At 37.6% G+C, this 26112-nt stretch overlaps 1 protein-coding gene across 19 annotated transcripts in view; it reads right to left on the bottom strand.

The window, feature by feature from the left end:
* The window catches only part of TFDP2 (transcription factor Dp-2), a 123755-nt gene that overhangs the window by 44084 nt on the left and 53559 nt on the right, over positions 1-26112 (bottom strand). For 2 of the 19 annotated variants that reach the window (XM_059663729.1, XM_059663716.1), the window contains exon 5: positions 7649-7733. The exons of 16 other annotated variants lie outside the window; for them this stretch is intronic. Coding sequence is in view for 1 of the 3 variants with exons in the window: in XM_059663716.1 (XP_059519699.1) it covers positions 7649-7679 (31 nt within the window). In the remaining 2 variants the exon portion in view is untranslated. Of the gene's footprint in view, positions 1-7247; positions 7274-7648; positions 7734-26112 lie in introns of those variants that run through there. One more of the 19 variants, XM_059663723.1, reaches the window with a different exon arrangement.

The following is a 26112-nucleotide window of genomic DNA, read 5'->3' as shown; positions in this document are numbered from 1 at the left end:
CATGTTTTCTTGTAGTAGTTAAATGCCTTCATTTAAGACTTTACATGCTTGATCCATCTGAAATTATTTGATGTGAGAAGTGCAAGTTCCGATTGTCTTTTTTTTTCCAGATGGCTACTTTTTGTTGTTGTTAATCCTCACTCGAGGATATTTTTCCATTGATTTTTAGGGAGAGTGGAAGAGAGAGGGTAAGATGGAGAGAAACATCAATGTGAGAGAAACAAATCGATTGGTTGCCTCCTGCACAAGCCCTGACCAAGGGCCCAGGCCAGGGAGAAGCCTGCAACTATGGTACATGCCCTTGACCGTAATCAAACACAGAATTCTTTGGTCTGCAGGCTGATGCGCTATCCACTGAGCAAAATTGGCTAGGGCCAGATGGCTACTTTTAATGAATAATCTACTCCCCCACTCCACAATGTGATACAAAATGCAACCTTGATCTTTTTACTTATTTGGGTCAATTTATTACCTTTCTATTCTGCTCCACTGATCTGCTGTTTATGTGACAGCATCACATGCTTTATTCATTAGTGATTAACAGTGACTAGATTAACATTTCCTTTTAACTACTTATGAATACCTGTTGTAAAGGACTATGGGTTCATTTCAAATAGATCAAGTCACAGACTGGTTCTGGAATAGGCCAATTCATTTTGCAGACAGAAAAGATCCCACAACCTTTAGCCAGCCAGCCACGCAGAAAGCAGTTATCTGTCAATGAAGACAGTGGACTAGGAAGAAACGACATGGATGGCTCAGGGGATGGCTAACATGTCATTTTGTCCCATTTCTATTATCTTGCTCAGCCAAGGAAACCTTTACTTAGAAAATACTCAGGCCCCATAGATCAACAGCATTATCTTATAAATGAAACATGTATTAATAACTCATGCTTAATGTAAAAAGATAACATATCTAACTAGAAATACCAAACTTGTAAGTAAAATAGCACACCCATGTATAATGTGCAGGTCAGGATTAAAGGTAAATAAATAAACCTTGTAGTTACTCTGACTGCCTTCATTTTTATAATTAAACATATTCAAATTTTAAAGTTGTTATTCTATTTATAGGTAGCTACTAGTATAGCTATAATGTGCATTACCGATCTGCACATTTTAACCCTGTTATGTTGGATTTTATTGCATTTGTACTCAATCATATTCACCAAACTTCCTAAGAGTAAATCTAAACTTTTCAATGTGGGTGACCACAATATTGCTATAAATGGGAGGAGTGTGAAATAGAAGATAAAAGTTCGTAATCTCTCCAAAGTACAATGGTTAAAGTGACCTCTAGAACCTCTCCCTCTGTAGTTGGTTCCGAAATAGAGAACAAGCATCCTCTAGTGTATAGATAAGGACAGAGGATCTGAAATGCACGTTCCTCCAGGTCATGGGATGGAAGCAAGAGCCTATTTCTGCAGCTGTGAGAATGCAGGACTTCTAGGATTCCCCCAACAGACACCTAACCAGAATCTCCCCAGGAACCAAAGAAAGGGATCTTGAAGTGGCCATAACAAGAAATAGCTCTAGCCCTAAGGGCATACTCCTAAATGAGTCATTCAATCTTTTATGCCAGTCTTTCCTACATACTTTCCCTGGAGGATCAAATCTACTCTCTAGGCTTTGATAAGCATTTTGACTTAGAGGACATCTTTTAAAATGATGAGCAAGTTTCTTCTTTATCTGCTATGCAGAACCATAAATGCCCTGGATTTTTCAATTTGAAAGGAGAAAAAAAAATTCTTCCCCCATCTTCCCACATGCCAGGATTTAAACAGCACCTCTTCATTTCTTAAAGGAACTCCTTAATTCAAGCTCTGGTATCTGGGCTATTATAATTGCTTTCATTTAATTCATCAAACCTCAAAGCTAAAAGATCTTAGAAATCATTCAATCCATTCTCATTAGGTTCCTTTGGTGGGACCTTTCCCTTTCATATTTTTTAAATGTCTATCCAAAAAAAATTGGCTCATCTACAAATTTGATCCTACTGCTGTTTCACTGGCTTCTTCATCTTTTGTTAAAACATGTCATTTTGTCCCATTTCTATTATCTTGCTCAGCCAAGGAAACCTTTTAATTCTTAATGTCCTCATTTCTTTTCCACCTGCTTAATTAGAATTCCCCATTTTGGGACAATGTATCTTCTGATTAATAATTGGCTACATTTACCATATGGCCTCAAACTTGGTCATTCCAATTCATCACAGCAATTCTTCCCAAATGTATCTGGTTATAAAATGCACTGTGTGTTAGGGGAGTTAGAGAGGGTAGGGACCCTCTTATTCAAAACACACATTCCTGAAATCCACTTGACCCTAAAGAATCTGAAACTAGGTGGAATGTGTATTATTAACAAATGCCTCAGATGATTCTTATGATCACACAAGATTGGGAAAGGCTGTTTCAAGTTTTTCTCTTTATTCAAGTGAAGGAAATAATGGAGTATAAGTAGATTCTTTCCTCTACACTTAGCTCTATTTTCATTTTAAAGAGAGAGAGGGCTGAGTGACCCTCATTTCTTTAGTCTCTTTTTCGTAAATGTTATATCTTTGCAATGTCTAACCTATTTTCAACCACTACTTTTAGCACTGTCACCACAGCCAGTACACCCACCAGATGGCACACAGACACTGTTTGCATGCCCAGGAACTGAGAGGAGCGGGAAGCAGAGCGTTTTATCTTATACCAACAGCTACTGAACGGCTGGAGCAGATCAAGGCAGCTGGTGCAACCACAAGGATCAGAACTTCTGAGTATTAGAATCCCCAAGGGCTCTTCATTGGAAATCCTCGTGAAGAAGCCCACAACCCCTCTGAAATGGCACCCTGCCCCAGACAGTGCTAACAAACAAATCACTTTAAATTTACTGTCAAGAGAGATATTTTTCTAATATTTATAAAAGATGCCAAAGACTAGATCTAGAATTTAAAAGTTCTGTTCTTAAAATAAATTAAAAACTTTAAGACACAAACTCAGAAAGACCAAAGACCCGTGAATTAAGAGTTTTAAAGCAGTTCTTTCTATTCCTTAGTAAATTAAAGAAGGGAATCACTGTATTCCATAATACTATATATACTAAGTAGCTCATTCAAAACTGCAAGTTATCAATATTCTTATTTCAACATGCTTCACTTGAAAGCTGTTACTGAAACTACTTTTTTTGTTTTGCTAATTCTTGCCCGAGGATATTTTTTAGAAAGAGTGGAAGGGAGAGAAGGAGGGAAGGATATAGGGGAGGGAGGGAGAAGGAGGAGGAGGGGGAAGGAGAGGGGGAGGGGGAGAGAGGAAAAGAGAGGGGGGGGGGGGGAGAGGGAGAGAGAGACAGAGACAGAGAGAGACTGGCCAACCAGGGTAAGGGGATTGAGCCTGCAACCCAGGTACTTGCCCTTGATTAGGAATCAAACTCGTGATCCTTCAGTGTGTGAGCCACACCGACTAAGTGAAGCAAGAAATCTTAGTTAGACATCAATGTCAACAAAATCTTTTGTATTAAAATTGTATCCATTAAAAGATTTTGCAAACCTCTACTGGGTCTACTTAGCACACAGTAAATGCTCAGTTAACAGTCTCCTCATATTTTTGTCATAGAGAAATTGCCAAGAGTTATCAAACTTTGCAACACACGTGAGCAAAATGCCTAAAACAAAGCCCCCCTGTTGGTGATCTCTAGATTTAGAGTCAAGATCCCAAAAAGTTCATTTCATAATTGGTTGTTTGAAATTTGGTAGAAAGAAATCATTCTATTACATGATAGGTTCTTGGACCCCTTCATACAATATGGAGTTAATATACTTATATATATACTTAAAGCACAGTACACATACTATTTTACCTGCTCTTAAATAATAATATAAAAGTTTTCTTTTCAAAAAAATACAGGCATCAGACAAATCTTCCCCAGAGATTGTTCCTAATTGCACACACACATGTAAGGCAGAGAGAACACCTAGATCAGTCACTCTCGGTATTCTAACTGGGAGAACAATGAGTAGGTAAGGCTCAGATTCCCCAGCCCTCAGTTTTGTGCTGAAGAGTTCACATAGAAGGCAAGAACCACAAGGTACACCTTATTCCAGAACCTGTCAGTATATTCCTCTTAATTTGAAGGGTCAATAGTCTCAGCTATTATTGTGGCTGATACTGTTTTCCTTGTTAAGTAACTTATGCCTACATTTATAATCATAAGTGACACCCATTTTTTTTAAAGTGACACCCATTTTTTAAAAGTGACACCCATTTTTGATAACTACAATCTATGATGCTGCCACAGTTATCTGTCCCATGGAGGGGGCACCAACTTTTTTTTAGGGCTGTCTATTCCATCAAAGTTACATATATATATTTCATACGTTAGTCAAATCTATAGTTCGTAAATCTACTTTAAACTCCAAGTAAGTTATTTTACTTATCTTAAAGAGGAAAGAATCCTCAACTGCTACGTAATGCTATTCCTTTAAAAACCAAAATGTACTTAGATCAATTTTAGAATTTCAATATTTTTTTAAATATTGCATAGAATTTTTATTTATTTATTTTTAAGATATCTTTATTGCTTCCAGAGAGTAAGGGAGAGGGAGAGAGAGATAGAAACATCAATGATGAGAGAGAATCATTGATCAGCTGCCTCCTGCACACCCCCCAGTGGGGATCGAGCCCACAGCCCTGGCATGTACCCTTGACGGGAATCGACCCGGGGATCCTTTAGTCCACAGGCCAATGCTCTATCCACTGAGCCAAACCGCTCAGGCTAGAATCTCAATCTTAATTAAAACAATGAACTGGCTGAAACCGGTTTGGCTCAGTGGATAGAGCGTCGGCCTGCGGACTGAAAGGTCCCAGGTTCGATTCCGGTCAAGGGCATGTACCTGGGTTGCGGGCATATCCCCAGTAGGAGATGTGCAGGAGGCAGCTGATCGATGTTTCTAACTCTCTATCTCTCTCCCTTCTTCCTCTCTGTAAAAAGTCAATAAAATATATTTAAAAACAAAACAAAACAATGATCTGAAAAGCTTCAAAATCTCTAAATTCTGTCATTATTATTTAAAGCAAAGAAAATCTTCAGGGTAGACCACAGGTCCTAGTTAAGAGCAAGAAAAAATTTTAATAATCTCCTTGAATATTAGTATGTTTTCCAGTCTTCTCCTTAGATCCATTAAACATTTAGAAAACCACTTATTATTTGCTCCATACATAAATGGTTCAAATAATTTTTTGGCTATTACTAGTACATATTTTTACTAATTTCACAGTGTAGTGTACGTCCAATTTTTAATCAGTGCCTAATACGTGAAAGATCTGGCACGCTGGTTTTACAAGAGATAACTTTTAAGAAACTGCATAAAGTTGAAATGTGTATTAAATGCACACTTTCTAAGAGCACAGAACTTCTCTTCATGTTACTAGTAAAAGGAAAGGTTTTTATGTGACTTATTATTTATCCCACAAATTCAAGTAGATTTCTTTACAGCTCTCCTGATATGCATACAGCTTTCAAGTTCTCCTTTCCCACTCTTTGAGCAGATAAACAGTTCCCTCTTCCCCTCTTTCCATTAGCAACCAAATCTAAGCTTATGGTCTTTCTTTTTAGAGGCAAACTGGAACACATCATTTCAAATAAACTTAAAATACGTCTCCCACAAAGAAGATTCAAAGACCTTCTGGAATAAGTCTCATGCTTCTTATTGATAAAATGATCTACCACCATATTTGAATGATGTTTCATACTGCAATTTCATTTTGAGCCTTAGTACCTATTGTGCAATTCCAAACTGTTGCAACTGCAGTATTCCTTACATATTTTATATTGATTTTCCCTAACATGAGTTAATGACCTTTTCATGCACTAAAATTAACTTTCTCACATTTCCATTACATATAAATGTTTAAGATTCTAAGAAGCCTCTTCAAAAGGTGTTACTCAGAATGTTACCCTATACTGATTCTCAAATCCTGAATATAAAAGAATAAATTTAAATAACTAAGTTTTATTTATTCGCTGATTAAGTCAGATTTATGACCTCCCCTCCCCATTTCAGCTACTGTGAATTTTGAATGAAACAGCCTCAATTGTAACAGAAGAAACATCTGTTGCTTTTTTTCTTCACAGAGCTTTCCTAACTGAAAGAAAGGCTCTCTGCCTGAACTCCTCTCCCTCTCTCACTCCCCCTCCCCAACCCACACTAAGTTGCTTAAAACTTTTTTCCAAATAAATGTATTATTTAACATTTTACTGCATCTACTTAAAATGTCATAGTTTACTTAGAAACATTGATTTCCTTATTAAAGTTCAAAGAATGAGTAAGTGTTATATATATCCAAAAACAAGAGATGTGACTGGTAGGATATTAATTGTAACTCAAACGCAGACTTCAAGAGTATTCTTGAAGTGACCAACTCAATCAAGTTGTCACACATTCCAGGCTCACTCGGTATTGTTTAGGGTTAAGATTTTCTTCACAGTATCCAGATTCACATAGGATCTTGCATGTTATATATTCTTTGCCAATCCAACACTAACATAATGGCAGTCACTACCCCAAGAGGCAGACAGCAAATGGTGCCACCCACACTCTCACACTGTGCCTCATAATAAACCATAAAGCTGTGGAATGCACCGGCCCCTTTATGTGCAAACAATGACCGAGCTTCATTAGAATACAGCTGACATTTTCAAAGCACAAATACTTTTTAAGAAAAATGTACTGGGGGGAAAAAAAGAAATGAAACAGCCATAGAAGCTGAAATGTTTTTTTAAGTGTCAGGTTTATTCCAAGGATCCTGAGGAAGCATATTTTATTGTTGACAATTTAAAAGTTTTCATAAATGAAAAAAGTGCATAGTTGCGGACAAAGCTTATTTTATTAACTACTGGAAAGAAATGAAAGTAAAAACTATCATTTGAATTGCATTCACAAGCAATTAACCATGAAGTACCTTTAAAATTATGCATTTCCTCAACTGCTTCCTTAGTTCCTGGATGAAGAAAACTGAGCTCCGGAATTATTTTCTCATTTTAATTGATTTACATAAGTAACTGAGTGATAAACTAAGCTTACTCTACCCTTCCCCCCAATCCCAACCCCCATACTCTAGTTTTCCTGTCTGCAACAAGCAAGGACATCTTGAATTCAGCGTGCTCTTGGCTACTTATCAATGTAATTTTGCTGCAGTTGAAACTATATAAAATAAGCGCTGTAAAAACTCACCCAGCAGTAAGAAACAAAATGATCTCTCTTACCTGGTCTAAAGAAGCATGCCTCTCACTGCAGTACCCACAACACTCTACAGTCTTTGTTACCATTCACTGGAAACTTGAGACTGTGTCAGACATAAGCAATCGAGCTCAGGAAGCTCAATTTAAAATACTGAGTAAAACTAAAAAGATGCTCAAGAAAACTGGTGAGTTAACTGACTTTCAGGAGACCTATGAATATTATCTAATACAAAACAACACTTCAAAAGAAACTGAAAGTGCAGCTCTGAGAGACAAAAGGGACATTTTAGTATAAAATCTTGCTTTTTTAAAGTAACGGTTGATTAAATTATACCTAAAATAAAAGTAGTCAAATAAAATGCCTAACTCCATTTTTCTAAAAAGCACCTGAATTTTACCTAGCTAAAAAATAAGATTAAACTTACTCATGAAACCTGCATAATTCGAATTGTACATGTCAGGATACTGGCTGGCTCCAAAGCAGTCAATACGCAGGAGACCTTAACGCATCTTGAAAGCAGAGCAAAAACACCATGAGTTTCAGAAAGAAAAAAAAAAGGGCAAACTCTTGAAAAATTGGTCGGGGCTTTTCAACCTGTAATAACTGTCCAGCTCTTCAGGGAGGGAAAAAAAGTCCTGGTCCTGCCCCCCCGAGATAGGAGGCTATGCTTCAATGCCAAAATGAATGACAGGCCCATTTCTGATATCAACAAAGGGCAGCTTAGTTGGGCTTTTTTTTTTTTTTTTTTCACTTTCCCACACAGTTAGAAGTTCTACATTTTCAGGTTAGTACCTTTATATCTAGGGTTAAGTACCTTTCTCCATTTTCTCAAGAGAGAACCCAATTATGTTGTCCTAGTTGTTTAATGAGTAAAGATACAGACCTAACTATTTTACTCAGTTTTTCCTGGGCAGGAAACTGAACAAAAGATGACCTCTGAAGGTGCTTTCAAAATCTATCCTTTGCCATGTCAGGTTACCATAGGACTAATTATTAATATTAATAAATTTTTCCTGCTTCTGGATTTCTGGGCACAAGGAGGAACAAAATGTAGGTAAGAAACATAAAAATAAGGTAACTGAGATTATAAAAATTTCAACTACCTAAATGTAAAAATTAGCCATAACCGGTTTGGCTCAGTGGATAGCGTCGGCCTGCAGACTCAAGGGTCCCGGGTTCGATTCTGGTCAAGGGCATGTACCTTGGTTGCAGGCATGTCCTCAGTAGGGGGTGTGCAGGAGGCAGCTGATCAATGTTTCTAACTCTCTATCCCTCTCCCTTCCTCTCTGTAAAAAAATCAATAAAATATACTTTTAAAAAAATGTAAAAATTATTCACTAAAGTACATGTCTATGATTATACAAATTCAAAACAATAAACTCTTCAATCAACAATATATGTTTATTGAATGCCTACTATGAGCCAACCACTATTCTAGGCTCTGGGGATAGAGCAGTGAACACAACAAAGCCAAACAAAGACCCTGCCTTCAGGGAGTTTATCAGTTTCTATCCGAGCTCCCTGTGCACCTCTCCAAGATGAGTGAGGCACCTCTGCTTATTCACTTAGTTACCACTTCTTCTGAATGATGCCCTCTGACCGTGCGCCTCGCCAACAGAGGGAGGATTGTGCTTAGTTCAAGGTCCTATTCCCAGGGTCTAAAACAGTGCCTGTTAGACACTCAAACATATATTCAATGAAACAGATCAAAGAGAGGCTTTTCTTAGTCAAACTTTTCTTTGCAAACAGACTACGTACAAGTTACTCTTACATACCGATAAAGAATGATACCACGTAAGGGTGCAAATTAAATTGGGTTACAAATATATATATTCACTTAAAATTGAAAATACAACCTATATATAGCTTTGTATTTTTTCAGATTCTAAAATCTGTTTTCACTATCAGATATAAAATCACTATAATATGTGAGTAAAGGAATCGGTTAAAATTCTATACACTAAGTTTTTATGGGCTATCAGATTTCAGAGGACATTTGAATAAAAAAAGATGCATGCCTAACCATTTTTTATACAGCACCGAATCAGTTTCATGTATTAAAATCTTACATGTTGCTCTGACCGGTTTGGCTCAGTGGATAGAGCGTTGGCCTGAGGACCGAAGGGTCCCGGGCTCGATTCCAGTCAAGGGCATGTACCTTGGTTGCGGGCATATCCCCAGTGGGGGTGTGCAGGAGGCAGCTGATCGGTGTTCCTCTCTCATCAATGTTTCTAACTCTCTATCCCTCTTCCTTCCTCGCTGTAAAAAAAATCAATAAAATACATTTTTTAAAAAATCTTACATGTTTACATCTATTTACATACTCATATGAAAAATGTTTAACTTTCCACCTTGCTTCTGGTCATCTTGATTGCCTTCTAGAAACCACACAGAAAATGAGCACTTGCCTCTAACTTATCAGATCAGCCAGAAGTGCTCACCATGCTACCCAAGGCCAGGATATCCAGGGGCTAGATACCTACTCTGTTCCATTCTTTTTTTTTTCCCAATCAGGCACTTGTTTTATTTTTTCCTTATTTTTGTTTAAATTTATCTTTATTGTTGAAAATATTACAGATGTCCCCTTTCTTTTTTTCCCTCTTGACTCCTCTTCTCCCCACTCCCATCCCCTCCCAGGCCTTCACCCCACTATTGTCTGTGTCCATGGGTTATGCATATACGCATATAAGTTCTTTGGTTGATCTCTTCCCTCACACATTTAGTATATGTTCTAACAATAAACCCAATAGCAACTCAAGGTCAAGAATACATGTGATGGCTGAGATCAAGTATAGACAAAATAAGGTGGGACCAAAGTAGGATTCCATAGTTCCTGCAAGAGCAATTCTTCTTTTCCCTAGCTATCATTCATTCTTTCCTTCAACAAACACTTACTGAGCACCAGGCACTGAGCTAGACAAACTGACCTGCTCCATGGATCTGACCTTAAGCCTATCTCTAGTCTTTCATAGATTTCCTTCTCCCTGTTTGCCTTCCTTGCCAGTACCCTTTCCCTAGTCCCAATTCTGCCCTTCACTCTATTCCCAAGCCTTTCTCGCCCGGCAGCATAATCACTACTACCTCCTATGTTCTTTTAGACTTGTTCCCCACAAGTGAATGACACACTGTGCGGAAACAAAATGCACCTTATATAGATCCTCTCAAATAACATTTCTTTAATCTTATACAGAAAATCCACTTAAGCAAAATATTATTTACAAAGACTGATTAGCTGAAAAACACCAAAGGGGGCTAGACAGTCTTTCCCCCAGATTTATATGCTAATTTATTTGGACTAGAGTTTGCTATGTTTCTTGGCAACCTGAACAAATATTAACTACATTTTACAAATACATTTATGTTCTATAGACAAAAATGACACTATGATAACACAATAATAGTTTTTATTTGCCCCATTTCTGCTAAAATATCTACCACATCCATATTATGGAAGAAATGGAAATTAGTCATGTGATTTCCTATGCATATTCACATTTTCAAGTAAAATGTCTAATCTTGTTTGTTTCCCTAAACACACACCACTTCCCTGATTAAAAAAACACACAAAAGAAAAGAAATAAGAGATACAACTTCTAATGTCCTCACAATGTCTAGAGCTACAGTATCAAAAATACTGGTAGCCTTAGCCACAGGTGGGTATTTAAATTTAAACTGATTAAAGTTAAATTAGAATTTTAATTTCCCAATTGCACTAGACACATGTTAAGACCTCAATAGCCACACATGGCTAACAGTTACTGTATTAGACACTGCAGATACAAAACATTTCCATCATTGCAGAAAGTTCCATTAAACAGCTCTGGTCTAGAACCGTGGTCGGCAAACTGCGGCTCGCGAGCCACATGCGGCTCTTTGGCCCCTTGAGTGTGGCTCTTCCTAAGCCTTAGGAGTACCCTAATTAAGTTAATAACAATGTACCTACCTATATAGTTTAAGTTTAAAAAATTTGGCTCTCAAAAGAAATTTCAATCGTTGTGCTGTTGATATTTGGCTTTGTTGACTAATGAGTTTGCCGACCACTGGAGACAATAACTGCTTTAGAGAAGGAATATGGTACATTAGAGAAAGAAAGAACATCAGAGTCAGAATGTTTCATCCAAATTCAGGTATTAATTTAGTTACAAGGGATAGAAATTCAACTCAACAACTTTGACTTGAAAGGAAATTAGTTGGCTCACAGAATGCAGGAAAGGGCTAGGAAACCATAAAAAAGAACAAGTCACTGGCCCACTGGTGTGGCTCAGTGGATTGAGCATCGTCCCATGCACCAAGAGGTAACTGGTTCGATTCCTGGACAGGTAACATGCCAGGGTTGCAGGCTTGATCCTCAGTAGGGGGCCTGCAGGAAGCAGCTAATCGATGTTTCTATCTTTCTCTCCTCCTTTCCTTTCTCTCTAAAATCAATAAAACACATGTCAAAAAAAAAAAAAAGAACCAGTCAGAAATAAAGAATACACTAACTGAAATGAAGAATGCATTACAAGGAATCAACAGAATAGATGAAGCCTAAAATCAAATCAGCGATTTGGAATATAAGGAAGCAAAAAATACCCAATCAGAACAGCAAAAAGAAAAAAAGAATTAAAAAAAAATGAGGATAAGGTAAGGAGCCTCTGGGACAAATTCAAGTGTACCAGCATTCACATCATGGGGTGCCAGAAGGAGAAGAGAGAGAATAAGAAATTGAAAACCTATTCGAAAGAATAATGACAGAAAATTTCCCTAACCTGGTAAAGGTAATAGATATACAAGTCCAGGAAGCTCAGAGTCCCAAACAAGATGAACCCAAAGAGGCCCACACCAAGACACAGCATAATTACAAATCCAAAAGGTTAAAGACAAAGAGAGAATCTTAGAAACAGCAAGAAAAAAGCAGTTAGTCTCCTACAAGGGAGCTCCCATAAGACGGTCAGCTGATTTCTCAACACAAACTTTGCAGGCCAGAAGGGATTGGCACGAAATATTCAAAGTGATAAAAAGCAAGGTTATTCTATCCAACAAAGTTATCACTTAGAATCAAAGAACATATAAAGAGCTTTCCAGACAAGAAGAAAAAAAATAAAAATATGAATAAAATTGCAATACATATTTATCAATAATTGAATCTAAATAATAAAATAAATGAACAAGCAGAACCAAAAGACTCCTAGAGAACATTCTGACAGTTACCAGATGGGAGGGTGGTTGGGAGGATGGGTGAAAAGTTAAAGGGATTAAGAAGTACAAATTGGTAGCTGCAGAATAGTCATGGGGATGTAAAGTACAGCGGAGGGGATATAGTCAATATTCTAATAGCATATGTATGGGGTCAGAGGGCTATGAGATTTATCAGGATGATCACTTAGTAAGTTATATAATGTCTAGTCACTGGGGTGTTCATCTGAAACTAATATAATATTGTGTCAACTGTAACAAAAATTTAAAAATAGGAAAGGGTTAGATAACTAAAGTAGGAGGGTCAGGGATGCAGCTAGGTCTCAGGAACTCTAAGGTTGACAGGACTGTGTCTGTCTGTTGCCTCTGAGTTTCTCTCATATCAGCATCATTCTCTCTCACTATAATTCAGCATTCTTCACATAGTGGAAAACATAGCCATTGGTGTGTCATTAGTTTTATGTCTTACAGATTTCATGGATCTTCTCTCTTATCCTAGGCCTTAAAATACCAGGAAGACATTCATTGGTTGGTTTGGGAATGTATGGGAGGCAGCCAATCTGTTTCTCTCACATTGATGTCTGTGTGTCTCTCTCTCTAAAATCAATAAAAACAAATTATTGGGTGAGGATTAAAAATATATAAATATAACATGAAAAGTATTTCAGACAAAAATATGGTTCTTTGACCTAACTATGTAAACATATTATTGTTAATTTCTTGATATTAAGTCAACCATCTTTACTTTCTTGAGACAAATGCTACTTGGTTCAAAGTATATAGTTCTCTTAGTATGTTAATTTTATTGCTAATATTTAGGTTTTTGCTTCTATAGTGTGAGACTGATTGATAACTTTCTGTACTGTTGATTTTTATTATCTAGTTAAATCAATTTTGCTCCATGTACTGGAAACCTCTAGTTTTATACTCTGAGTGTTTTATTGCCTGGATTATCTATTCATAGAAAAAGGAAAAAGCTTGCCTATAAAACTGTAGAATCTTTTTTAAAGTGATATTTTGGACATTTTCTATTTCTTCCAACATAACAGACTTTTTAAGTTTTCTACTTAAAAACAATCAATCTTAGTAATATATATTTTCCCCTAAATAATTTTTTTAATATATTTTATTGATTTTTTACAGAGAGGAAGGGAGAGGGATAGAGAGTTAGAAACATCGATGAGAGAGAAACATCGATCAGCCGCCTCCTGCACACTCCCCACTGGGGATGTGCCCGCAACCAAGGTACATGCCCTTGACCGGAATCGAACCTGGGACCCTTGAGTCTGCAGACCAATGCTCTATCCACTGAGCCAAACCGGTCAGGGCCAAATAATTTATTTCAGCAATATTTTCAAACTTAACTGCTATAATCTGATCATTTTCAAAAATTCTCTAATATTCCTCTAATGTTGCTAATATTTCCAACATTTTGCTAAATTACTTCCTAGATTTTGTTTATTACAATCAATCTATCATCTCTTTCAGTTTTACCATATTTCTATCTTCTGGCTTTATTCAATTTTGTTTTTACGTTTATTATATCCCTCTTCTAACTTTGCCTAACTCTGGGAGGTGAGTTCACTGCTTGTTTAGTTCCATTTTAAAATAATAAAGCATATACACAATTTTGACTGCATCCCATATGTGTGTGTGTGTGTGTATAATAATTTCTTGTTATTTTTAAGTCATTGCAGTTGAAGTTTCTGCTTTGACTTAATAGCTATTTGGGGAAAGAAGTGACAGGCATACTTTTAGCATTAATTTCAAATTTTATTGCAATGTGGTCAGATATAAGGACCTATCAAATTTCTGCTTTACAGAAATTGAAATTTTCCTGTTTTCTATTATGGTTACCTTCTGTAAATGTTCTAGAAAAGCTTGAGAGACATTCTCTATAAGGTACCGTGTGTGGGAGTTGAAGTAATTTGAGCAGAGTGTTCACTTAGGGGGTGGCAGAGATAGGAAATTGGTTATATATAGGAGATTAACACATATGTAAAGTTTACACTTCTTTTAGAAGACTGTTTGACTTTACAAGAAACTACCAAACTGTCTTCCAAAGTGCCTGCACCATTTTGCATTCCCACCACCAGTGAATGAGTCTGATGCTCTGTATGGCAGCCAGCTGTTTGTTACTGTCAACTTTTTAGGATTTTAGCCATTCTAAAAGGTGTTAGTGCTATTTCATTGTTTTAATTTGCAATTCTCTAATGACAAATGATAGTGAGTTTATCTTTCATATGTTTATTTGCCTTCTGTATATATTCTTTGGTGAAGTGTCTGTTTAGGTCTTTTGCCTACTTCATGGGTTCTTTTTATATATATTGATACAAATTTAGGTAGTTGAGTAATTTAATTTTATCCAAAGAGAGGTCTGACTTTTGCCCTTCGCTCCTGGGAGTTTATCTCTAAACCCTTGGAATGCTGTGCCTGATAAAAAGTGTCTTTGTTTATTTTAACTGGAGGCATTGGGCCAGCCAGATAGTAACAATGTGATTTAGGGTGGAGGCTTTGAGTCGCACCTACAATGAGATTCAGGGTGGGAGCATTTGAATCACGTGGTATCAGTTGGACCTCCTGAGGGATTGGAAACAAATCAGCTACAAGAGTACCAGGTCAGGTTTACCTGACTGAACCGCAGGGAAGACTGGACACCAAAGCTCAAGCAAGCTTCTCTGGCTGGCAATGCTCTGTGCACGCTGTCAAGCATGGGTACTGGGAAAGCAAAGCTGTACCTGACTCCATGAGAAAAGAGAAACTAGAAGCTCCACATTTAGTACTTTTCTAGATTACTCTGTGTGCCTTTTCCCATGACTGGTTTATTTAAAACTGTATCCTTCAACTGAAGTGAACTGTAACTGTGAGTATGACAGTTTTCAATGAATTCTGTGAGTCCGTAGAGAATTATCAAACCTAAAGATGGTTTTGAAGACCCTTAAACTAGTATGGGCAGCCTTTGTACACAGCTAACTTTGCAGTTGGTTAACTTCACAAAGTCCTTTATCAGATATGTGTTTTGCTGTTGTATCTAAAGAGTCATTGCCAAAGCCAAGGCCACCTGGATTTTCTATTTTTTCGCCTAGAAGTTTTATCTTTTTGTTTCACATTTATGTCTAGGATCCATTTTAAGGTTTAAGGGCTGTCTCTAGGTTCACTATTTTGTATGTGGACTTCAACTGTTCCTTCCAGCCTCATTTGTTAAAAAGACTCTCCTTTCTTCATTGAACTGCCATTCTTTGTCAAAGATCAGTTGACTATAATTGTGTAGGTCTACTTTTTTTAAAAATCATTTAAAAAAATTTTTTTAATTGATTTCAGAGAGTAAGGGAGAAGGAAAGAGATAGAAACATCAATGATGAGAGAGAATCATTGATCGGTTGCCTCCTGCACACCCCCTACTGGGGATCGAGCCACAACCCAGGCATGTGCCCTAACTGGGAATGAAAACCTGACCACCTGGTTCATAGGTTAAGGCTCATCCACAGTCACACTGGCTGGGCTATAGTATATCTTTTAATTCTCAAAAATTTCAACCTGCTATATCCAGTATTCTCTATATATCAGTGAAATCCTTTAAATTATAAACTTATGTCTTCCTTAACCTCAAGGATATCTTCCATTTTGCTTTGATTATTGCTTCTCTTCTACTTAATATTCTCCTTTTTCCAGGAATAGTGTTTATCTACATACTGAGTCTTTATTCTCTGTACCCACCATTTTCATCTTCTTTATCCTTTATCACTGCTGTATTTTGGAAGACTTTCAACTGCTTTTCTACATCAATGACGTGTGTTTCTTCTGACTCCTACATTGTGGATTTTAATAGTACCTTAAATTTTAATGTGTATGGGTTTTGAGGAGTCTTGAATGCATTAATGATTCAAGATCCTTTGTAATCATCCTATGTCCCCTAAGTAGAGAGCCCTGGAGTCACTCTACCTGGATTCAAATCTGGGATCCACCTCTTACTAATTGTATAATTTTGGGGAAGTAAGTGAGTTAACCTATTTACTTTAACTTTCTTGGAGATAATCGTTTAATTAGATTTAATTAACTAATTAATGAAAGGTTTTAATACAGTATCTGGTACTCAATAAATATTTAGCTATTATTACTATAATCTTTTTTTTAAATATTTTATTGATTTTTTACAGAGAGGAAGGGAGAGAGATAGAGAGTTAGAAACATCAATCAGCCGCCTCCTGCACACCTCCTACTGGGGATGTGCCCGCAACCCAGGTACATGCCCTTGATCGGAATCGAACCCAGGACCCTTCAGTCCGCAGGCCGACGCTCTACCCACCGAGCCAAACCGGTTTCGGCATTACTATAATCTTTGCTGGTATCTCAGTTGGTTCCCTTCTGTGTCAATCTGTTGTCTTTTCCGTACTATTTTAGATTCACTAAATAATTTTAATAAGAAAGCAAACACCATCTAATAGTATCTTGTTTCCTTTCTCAATATTTTCTAAATATGATTTCCCCCTGTACCTTAAGAATGAGATTTTCTTTTATTTTGCAGAATTTCTTAATAAGCCCATGATGGCTTTAAAAAAATACTGTCCATTATTTGAAAATTGAAAAAGTTATCCAGGTTTGTTGTTTGCTAAGAAAAACATTTTAAAACTCTAGTTGGCCTCTCCCCTTAGCTGTCCACTTTGGTATTATTTGACTTTAACTCTTAGTTCTTAAGTTGGAGAAAAGATAGATTCATACAACTCTTAGTCAAATTTCTGGTGTTGAGCAGTCATATAATGTTATGGTTCCTATTTTTTTTGGAGATTTAAGATCTTGTTGGGATCCCATTAAAATTATATACTCTCTCTCCAGAACTTAGAATTTTGCTTAGCAATTCAGTCTGTCATGGCTTGAAGTCAATTCGTGGATTCCAAATTAAGAATCCCCTGATTTTCTCCCTAACTGGTTTGGCTCAGTGGATAGAGCATAGGCCTGCGGACTCAAGGGTCCCGGGTTCGATTCCAGTCAAGGGCGTGTACCTTGGTTGTGGGCACATCCCCAGTAGGAGGTGTGCAAGAGGCAGCTGATCAATGTTTCGCTCTCATCGATGTTTCTAGCTCTCTATCCCTCTCCCTTCCTCTCTGAAAAAAAAAAAAAAATTCAATAAAATATATTAAAAAAAAAAAAAAAGAATCCCGATTTACTAAAGAAGACTCTCCTTGTCTCATTGTATGATGTATGTGATCCGTTATTTAATCCTGGACACTGTGAACAGAACATAGTTTTCCCTAATTAAGAGTAGGGCCAAACCAATAGGTGTTTCAGCTGGTGATTGGTATGAGGAAATTATTAAACTGTTCTCTTTACTCTTATAAATATATGAAAATTTCCATACTAAAAAGAGTCACTTATGTGTTCATTTGCATTAGACCCTGAAAAACTGCATACCACACCCCCAAATTTTCTTCTCTCTACCCCTTCCTACTATTCCCTTCACATCTGAAAGTGCACCATAACAAGTCCACTCCGGCCCCTGCCTTTACAGAACTGTGGTCACCAAGGGAAGCAGAGAGGTAATGATAAGAGATGTGGGAGGGAGTAAAAGAGCCCTGGGTGCTGCAGATAGCAGTTGCAACATCACAGCAGGTAGCTGCCAAGTTTCTGGTTGGCAAAGAGTCGGCTTCCTTAAACTGTGGGATGCAGTAAAGATGGGTAGAAAGTCTACTTTTTTCCTGCCTGCCCCTGCTATTAATTCTCAAGGATCTGTTTTACTTTTACTTATAGAAAATCCTCAGGTCTGGCATATTTTAATTTATGTTTCTAGTTTCTGATTCTATTTGCAACTCTGCTTCTCTGTGTATTTTCACCTATTTGAACTATGGGATAACAGAAGAGATGGGTCTCCCTAGTTGGCTGCAAGCTAACCCCAGGCTTCCAAGAGTTGAATTACTGAGGCTAAAATAAAAGGTGCTACAATAATCTGGCACATGTTCAACCTATGAACAGCATATAAGTGGAAGAATTAGCTTCTGATCTATTCTTACCTCCCTTAACTCTCAACCACACTATAATTTTACATAGATAAAAATGTGCTTATTGATATTATTGAGCATACAGAATACAGCATAGTTAAAAAAAAAAGTGTTATTTTTCTCAAGAAACCAGGTTAACAATATCAAGAAACTGTCAAGGGATGTAGGGTTTCATTCAAACATTGTAGCAACCAATTAGAAATATTCAAGTTTCTCCATAATAAAGTGCACATGATAAAACTCATAAATTAGTGAACTAATACATCAGTTATCAGAGACACTCTTAAGCTGAAAAATGAGCGAGCACACAAACAGTATTAAAAGCAATTAGCACAATGGGGTGGATTGAGATTATTTAGAGGTATTGCTTCTTTAAATTCCTCTGGTCTTGTCAATAGTGTTTCATGTTAATAAAAGATTTCCTGAGAAAGACATGCACACAGAGCAATGGGCCAAGAGTGACCTCTTATCTGAAAGATGTGATTTGAATTGTCTCTACCACTTGGGAAATTTAATTGCTTTGAGCCTCAGTTTTCAAAAATGGGTGTATTAATAGTACTTCTCTTGCAAGAAGGCTGTGCAGATTAAATGAAATAAGAAACATAACAGGCTTATTAGCACAGTTCCTGGCAAATAGTACTCAAAACACAACAGAATTTTTATAATAAGTAGATGGAACTCTTCTTTCAGAGGTTAATCCCTTGAAAATGCTGAGATAAAACAAGGTGGCAACTAAGGTCAAAGGTACTCCAGCACAGCTCTTAGAAAATAATAGGCTTAATAATTTTTTTTTTTCTTTCATGGTTGACAGGAAGGAAGCAGATATTATCTAAGGTAGGCAGGAAACAGGTATTACCTCCAAAAATTATCTAAAAAGTGATAAAGCAAGTTTTTGAATCCTGGAATTCCTAGCCATTTATCTACCTACATCAGTATTCCTTTAACATTCATCATGATCATGATGATGAAGAAGAAAAGATGGAGGAAGAGAAAAAGTACATCCTATCTAATAATAGACAAACATGGTAACTGACTGTACCTTCGCTACGCCTCCCATTGGCTAATCAGCACGACATGCAAATTAACCACTAACAAAGATGGTGGCTAATTTGCATACTGCAGGCAGGGCGGGACAGCGCGAACAGCCAGCTCGCCGCCATCCAGGGCAGGCCTGCCACCCCGGGACCCCATTGGTGGGTCCCCGGCGGCAAGGCAGGCCCACCCCAGAAAGCCCCAGCAACCGGCCGTGCCTTGCCACCCCGGGACCCCATCGGCAGGTCCCAGGCGGCAAGGCAGGCTCCGGAAGCCACCTGATATGGTATTAACTCTATCAGCACTCTGAAAGTCAGTGGCATAAATGCACCAATTAAAAGACAGATTATGAGGGTGAATCAAAAACAAAACCCACTTTAAATATAAAGACACATATAGATTAAAAGTAAATGAATTAAGCTGCAGCCTGTTTTGCTCAGTGGATAGAGCATTAGCCTGTGGACTGAAGGGTCCCAGGTTCGATTCCAGTCAAGGGCATGTACCTCAGTTGCTGGCTTGATCCCCAGTCCCTATCAAAGCAGGTGCAGGAGGCAACCAATCAATGTGTCTCTCCTTTTCCCTTCACTCTCTCTAAAATTTAATGGAAAAATATCCTTGGGTGAAGATTAACAAAAACAAAGTAAATGGATTAAGTAACATTAAAGATTATAAGAAAAATATATTCCAAATTCTGTTAGCTGTATAATGGTTATGTTTAAATTATTAACACCTAAGAAACTGGGTGAAGGGTACATATAATATGCTATAGTATTTTATAGTTTTTTTTTACATGTATGAGATTATTTCAAATTAAAATATTAAAAATTAATAAAATATTAATTGAAATGTGTATGCATTACATGAAAAATCTCCTAAATGATTCTAGCATAATTTATTAAATTGTGCTAAAATTTAGAAGGGTTCAATTAAAAAAATATCTTAATTCTAAATGATATAATACAAAATATATAATAGTGCAGTTATAAGCACTTATCTGAAAATAAAAATTTAAAGAAGTGAATTTAAAGAAGGGATTAGCCGCCGAAACCGGTTTGGCTCAGTGGATAGAGCGTCGGCCTGCGGACTGAAAGGTCCCAGGTTCGATTCCGGTCAAGGGCATGTACCTGGGTTGCGGGCATATCCCCAGTAGGAGATGTGCAGGAGGCAGCTGATCGATGTTTCTCGCTCATCGATGTTTCTAACTTTCTATCTCTCTCCCTTCCTCTCTGTAAAAAAATCAATAAAATATATTTAAAAAAAAAATAAATAAATAAAAAATAAAGAAGGGATTAGCCAAAGAAAATATATGCACAACCCATGGACACAGACAACAGTATGGTGATGGCCAGAGAGAAGTGGGGGGCAAAAGCTGAGTAGAGGGGAAAAAGGGGGGGAAATACGGACATCCTATATAATAATAATAAAAGGCTAATATGCACATTGACTGAACGGCAGAATGACCGGTTGCTATGATGTGTACTGGCCACCAGGGGGCAGACACTCAATGCAGGAGCTGCCCCCTGGTGGTCAGTGCACTTCCATATGGGGAGTGCCACTCAGCGAGAAGCTGGCTCATGGCTGGCCAGCGCAGTGGTGGTGGCAGGAGCCTCTCCCACCTCCGTGGCAGCACTAAGAATGTCCAACTAACGGTTTAGACCCAATCCCTTGGGGGCCTAAGCCTTTAGTCAGACATCGCCCGAGGGCTCCCTTGCTGCCAGAAGGATGTCTGACTGCAAGCTTAGGCCTGATCCCCTGGGGAGTGGGCCTAAGTTGACAGGTGGACATCACCCAAGGGGTCCTGGACTGTGAATGGGTGCAGGCCAGGCTGAGGGACCCCCCCGAGTGCACAAATTTTTGTGCACCAGGCCTCTAGTGTAATTATAAGACTAAGTGTTCTCATTCTTTGAATAGCTCACACATATTTATTGAGTACTTACTTATAAAGGTCAAGCAGAGTGCTGGGCACTAGAGATATAACAGTGAATAAAATAAACAAGGCACAGTTCCTACCCATAGGGAAGTTTCATTCTAGTGGGAAAGTACTGACAACTAAATAGACCAGTGAAGGCGAACCTTTTGAGCTCGGTGTGTCAGCATTTTGAAAAACCCTAACTTAACTCTGGTGCCGTGTCACATATAGAAATTTTTTGATATTTGCAACCATATTAAAACAAAGACATATTTTTTATATTTATTTTATATATTTAAATGCCATTTAACAAAGAAAAATCAACCAAAAAAATGAGTTCGCGTGTCACCTCTGGTTCGCCATCACTGAAATAGATCATTAAAATACAGTGCAGTAATGTAGAAATGGGGTAACACAGCATGCCTTATGAGCACAGACAAGATAAACTAAACCCAGATGAGGTGAAAAAAGGGCTACAAGACATCCAGTTCATTTTTTAAAAATTAATCTTCATCCAAGGGTATTTTTCCCATTGCTTTTTTAGAGAGAGTGGAAGGGAGGGAGGGAAACAGAGAGAAACATCAATGTTAGAAACACATCTCTATTGGTTGCCTCCTGCACCACCCCAGCAGGGCTGGGGATCAAACCTGCCTTTGACCAGGAATTGAACCCGAGACACCTTGGTGTGCAGGCTGATGCTCTAACCAGAGAACCACACTGGCCAGGACCAGCCAGTTAAATTTAAATTTCAGCCTTGGCCAGGTGGCTCAACTGGTTGAAGCATCATCCCATACACCAAAAGGTTGTCGGTTTGATCCCCTATTGGGGTGCATAGGGGAGACAACCGATAGATGTTTCTCTCTCTCAAAAAAAAAAAAAAAATCAGCCCGCCCAGTGTGGTTCAGTGGTTGAGCACTGCCCCATGAACCAGGTCACGGTTCGATTCCCACTCTGGCTCAATCCCTAGTAGGGGACATGCAGGAGGCAGCCGATCAATGATTCTTTCTCATCATTGATGTTTCTATCTCTCCTTCTCCCTTCCTCTCTGAAATCAATACACAATTTTTTTAAAAAAAATCAATGAAAACATTCTCAGGTGAGGATTTAAAATAAATAAATAAAATTAAAATTTCAAATAAACAATGAATATTTTTAAACTGTAAGTATGTCCCAAATATTGTCTTGTATTTTTACTTGCTACATCTGGCACCCTTAAGTAGGGATGAGGTTTAGAAGTGTCTCAGAGGAAATGATACTTAATATGAAAACTTAATAAGCACTTGTCCCCAACAAATGTGTTGCTGGCCTATGAAGACAGCCATATGACAAGGATCTGATTCTGAAATCTCTTGACAGTGGACAGGGAGCAGCCGTGTGAGCCATCTTGAAAGTAGATCTTCCAGCCCTCAGATGACTACAGTGTTGGCCAACAGATGAGAGACCCCAAGGCTGAGTCCCTTAGCTAAGCCATTCCTGACCCACAGAAACTATGAGGTAATAAATGTTTGTTATTTTAAGTGGTTAGGTTTTGAAGAATTTTTAACGCATCAATAGATAAGTAATACTCTGCCTATTAGAGGAGTTCTACATCCTGTCTGTAGGGATGGCCTATACTATTACCCCATCATGTTCATTGATGGCTGACAGCAGCCATGGCTAGGCTGGGTGGCCTCAGCAAGAATGAGGTGGTGGATCCAGAGGAGTCACAGCTGCAACTGTCAGTCATTATGCCTCTCGCCAGCAGGAGATCTAAATGGTGTATTCCCATGGTCGCATAGGATAACAAAATGTTTATTAACGGCATATCCTTTCTGAAACAAAATAATTTTAAAAAGATCTTTTCAGAAGAAAATAAAAAAATATTTCTCTGAGGTCAGCTTAATCACTAAGAGAACTCCAAATCTTGGATTAGCTGTGGTTCTCAGCTTGAGTTGCTGTGTGCTAAGAATTGATATTGCTCTGCCAACCAAGAAATAAACTTGTTCTGGGGTTGTTTTAACTCTCCCATTCAGAAAGGAATTTCTGAAACTTAAAGATAATGTGCTATGAACTGTGGCTAATCAACTAATCCAGAATTTTTAGGAGGACTTTAGGGGAACAATTTGAGTATTGTGAATTCCATGTTATTTTATTCCAGTAGATTAAGTTAAAGTGACTGTATCTGAATTATCTAATATGATCAGAGAAATCTCAGAGAAAGACATTTCCTTTCTTTTCCAAAACTATAGGATGAGTTGGAAGGGGTGGGTAATAACTGTAAACTAAATATGAAGGAGGGAGATGCTAGAAGTTTTATTTGACCACAGCCCCTGGACTCAGCCCCTTCACTATATAATAAATTTCTATTCAAACCACCTCAGGGTTCATGCTATGGCATATTTCCCCCAACCCAGTTCAATACCAATTGAGCTTAGTATTTGTTTATGTTGGAATCCTTTAAGGTTTGGGTTCAGGTATGTCAGAGGTCACTTTTCTCTTTGTGGCCTATAAAAAAATCTCAAATATCTTACAATATCCCCAATCCAAATTTCATAGAAACTGAAACAAAAACATTGAACTTAAAGGGCTTACATCTCCAGGACAGTATAATTAACTGATGTAAGTAAAGTCTGATCTAATCCATATTTTCTAGAAATTTTTATGTAAATTAATATTTTAAAGTATTCCATTCTAAACTAAGCAATATTTTTAAAAATTACCTTGGTATATTGTGGCTGGCGTGGCTCAGCAGTTGAGCATCGACCTATGAACCAGGAAATCACAGTTCAATTCCTGGTCAGGGAACATGCCCTGGTTGTAAGCTTAATCCCCAGTGTGGGGCATACAGGAGGTAGCCGATCAGTGATTCTCTCTCATCATTGATGTTTCTATCTCTCTCTCCCTCTTCCCTTCCTCTCTGAAATTAAAAAATATATATATTTTAAAAATTGCCTTGAGGGGGTTGGGTGGGAGTGGGCTGGAAGGGGTTAATGGGAGAAAAAAGGGGACTATGTAATACTTTCAACAAGAAAGATTTTTTAAAAATTACTTTGATATATTGATCCTAGATATTAAAAGATGAAACACAGTGATCAAAACAAAATCTAGAATATCTCTGAATTAGAGTACCTAATATTACAGAATAAAGCAACAGATATTCAGCTATTTTTCTACAGAATTAGGTAGCAATTGTATATATTTGCTTTGATCAATTATATCAAATTGAAATACATATTAAACAAAGATCTGAACTTCACAACTGAGCCCCATGCATTTTCTCTATAGCCACTACAACACATATCATTAAAACTTTCATTGACTGTATTCAATGTTTTAATAATTGGGTTGGTTCATAGACTAAGAATCTGGAACCAAAAACCAAACAAAGATTTAAAAGTTGGCCAACAAAATAATCAACAATTTCTAGAACAATTTTTAGCTTTCTTTTCTAAACTAAACTATACACTGTAAAATTTTGTGATCCAGAATAGATGAGAGTTGAGAAAAAAAATTTCAACACAAAACTCTAATATTATCCAGGATAAACAGATGCTACTCAGACTGGTTCACTGCTCCAAGTCTCTCTGCCTCCAGCTTCCTTTCCTCATATTTGGAACTTTTTTTATTTCCTTCCTCTTAGAGCACCATGGTTTTTTGTTTTGTTTTGTTTTGTTTTTGAGAGAGAAACATCGACCCATTGCCTCCCCTGTGTGCCCCAACTGGGAATCAAACCACAACCTAGGTATGTGCCCTGACGGGGAATCAAACCTGCAACCTTTTGATGCATGGAACACACTCCAACCAACCGAGCCAGCCAGCCAGGGCTAAGCATCATGTTTTTAATGGTTCTCTTTATTCATAAGTAATCTACATATGTTGCAGAATTTTTCTCACTGATACATGTTAATATCATCCCTAAATAAAATAATTATTGTGTATTAAGCATTTTCTATCTTTAAAATGTTCCTCTTCAGCCCTGCTGGCTTGGCTCAGTGGTTGAGTGTCAATCTATGAACAAGGAGGTCACAGTTCGATTCCAGATCGGGGCACATGCCTGGGTTGAGGATTCTATCCCTAGTGTGGGGCATGCAGGAGGCAGCCAATCAATGATACTCTCTCATCATTGATGTTCCTATCTCTTTCTCCTCCCTTCCTCTCTGAAATCAATAAAAATATTTTTTAAATAAAATGTTTCTCTTCATAAGCAAAATTTGAGTACAAAATTAGCTATCACATACATACATGCACAATTGACTTTAAAATCACCTAGTAATACAATGATAAAGGCTCTGCTATCAAAGAAACAATTAAGAAAGCAAAGAGGAAGAGATTAATATTTTATTGAGCACCTATTACATTGTTAAAAATAAAGAAGACTATATTTAAAATGCAGTTGGGAAGCCGTGAAGGGGGAGTTCTCACACACTGTCACCCAGACCCCAGACAGGAGGACATACCACACCAGAAGGAAGAATTTCTCCTTGTCAATAAAAAGACCTCCTCCTTTGTCAATCATTACCAGAACCTCTTTAGTTGGTTGTCTTTAGGTTTGGGTTCCTGATTACAGCCCAGCCAAGGAGTAACAGCTATATTCAGTCAATAAAAGCTATTAACACCCTGATCTTTCATATAACCACTCCCAACTTATTCTTTTTCACCTATAAATGTAAGCCCCTCTCTTCTGTTCTTTGGACTTGCCTATGGTTAGCCACCATTTGCTTCTTTCTTAAAAAATATTTTTTTTATTGATTTCAGAGAGGAAGGGAGAGGGAGAGATAGAAACAACGATGAGAGAGAATC

This window comes from Myotis daubentonii, chromosome 14 (genome assembly GCF_963259705.1).
Source record: "Myotis daubentonii chromosome 14, mMyoDau2.1, whole genome shotgun sequence".
Lineage (NCBI taxonomy): Eukaryota > Metazoa > Chordata > Mammalia > Chiroptera > Vespertilionidae > Myotis > Myotis daubentonii.
Note: the sequence above shows the minus strand (reverse complement) of the source record. Positions and strands in the feature narration are given on the sequence as shown.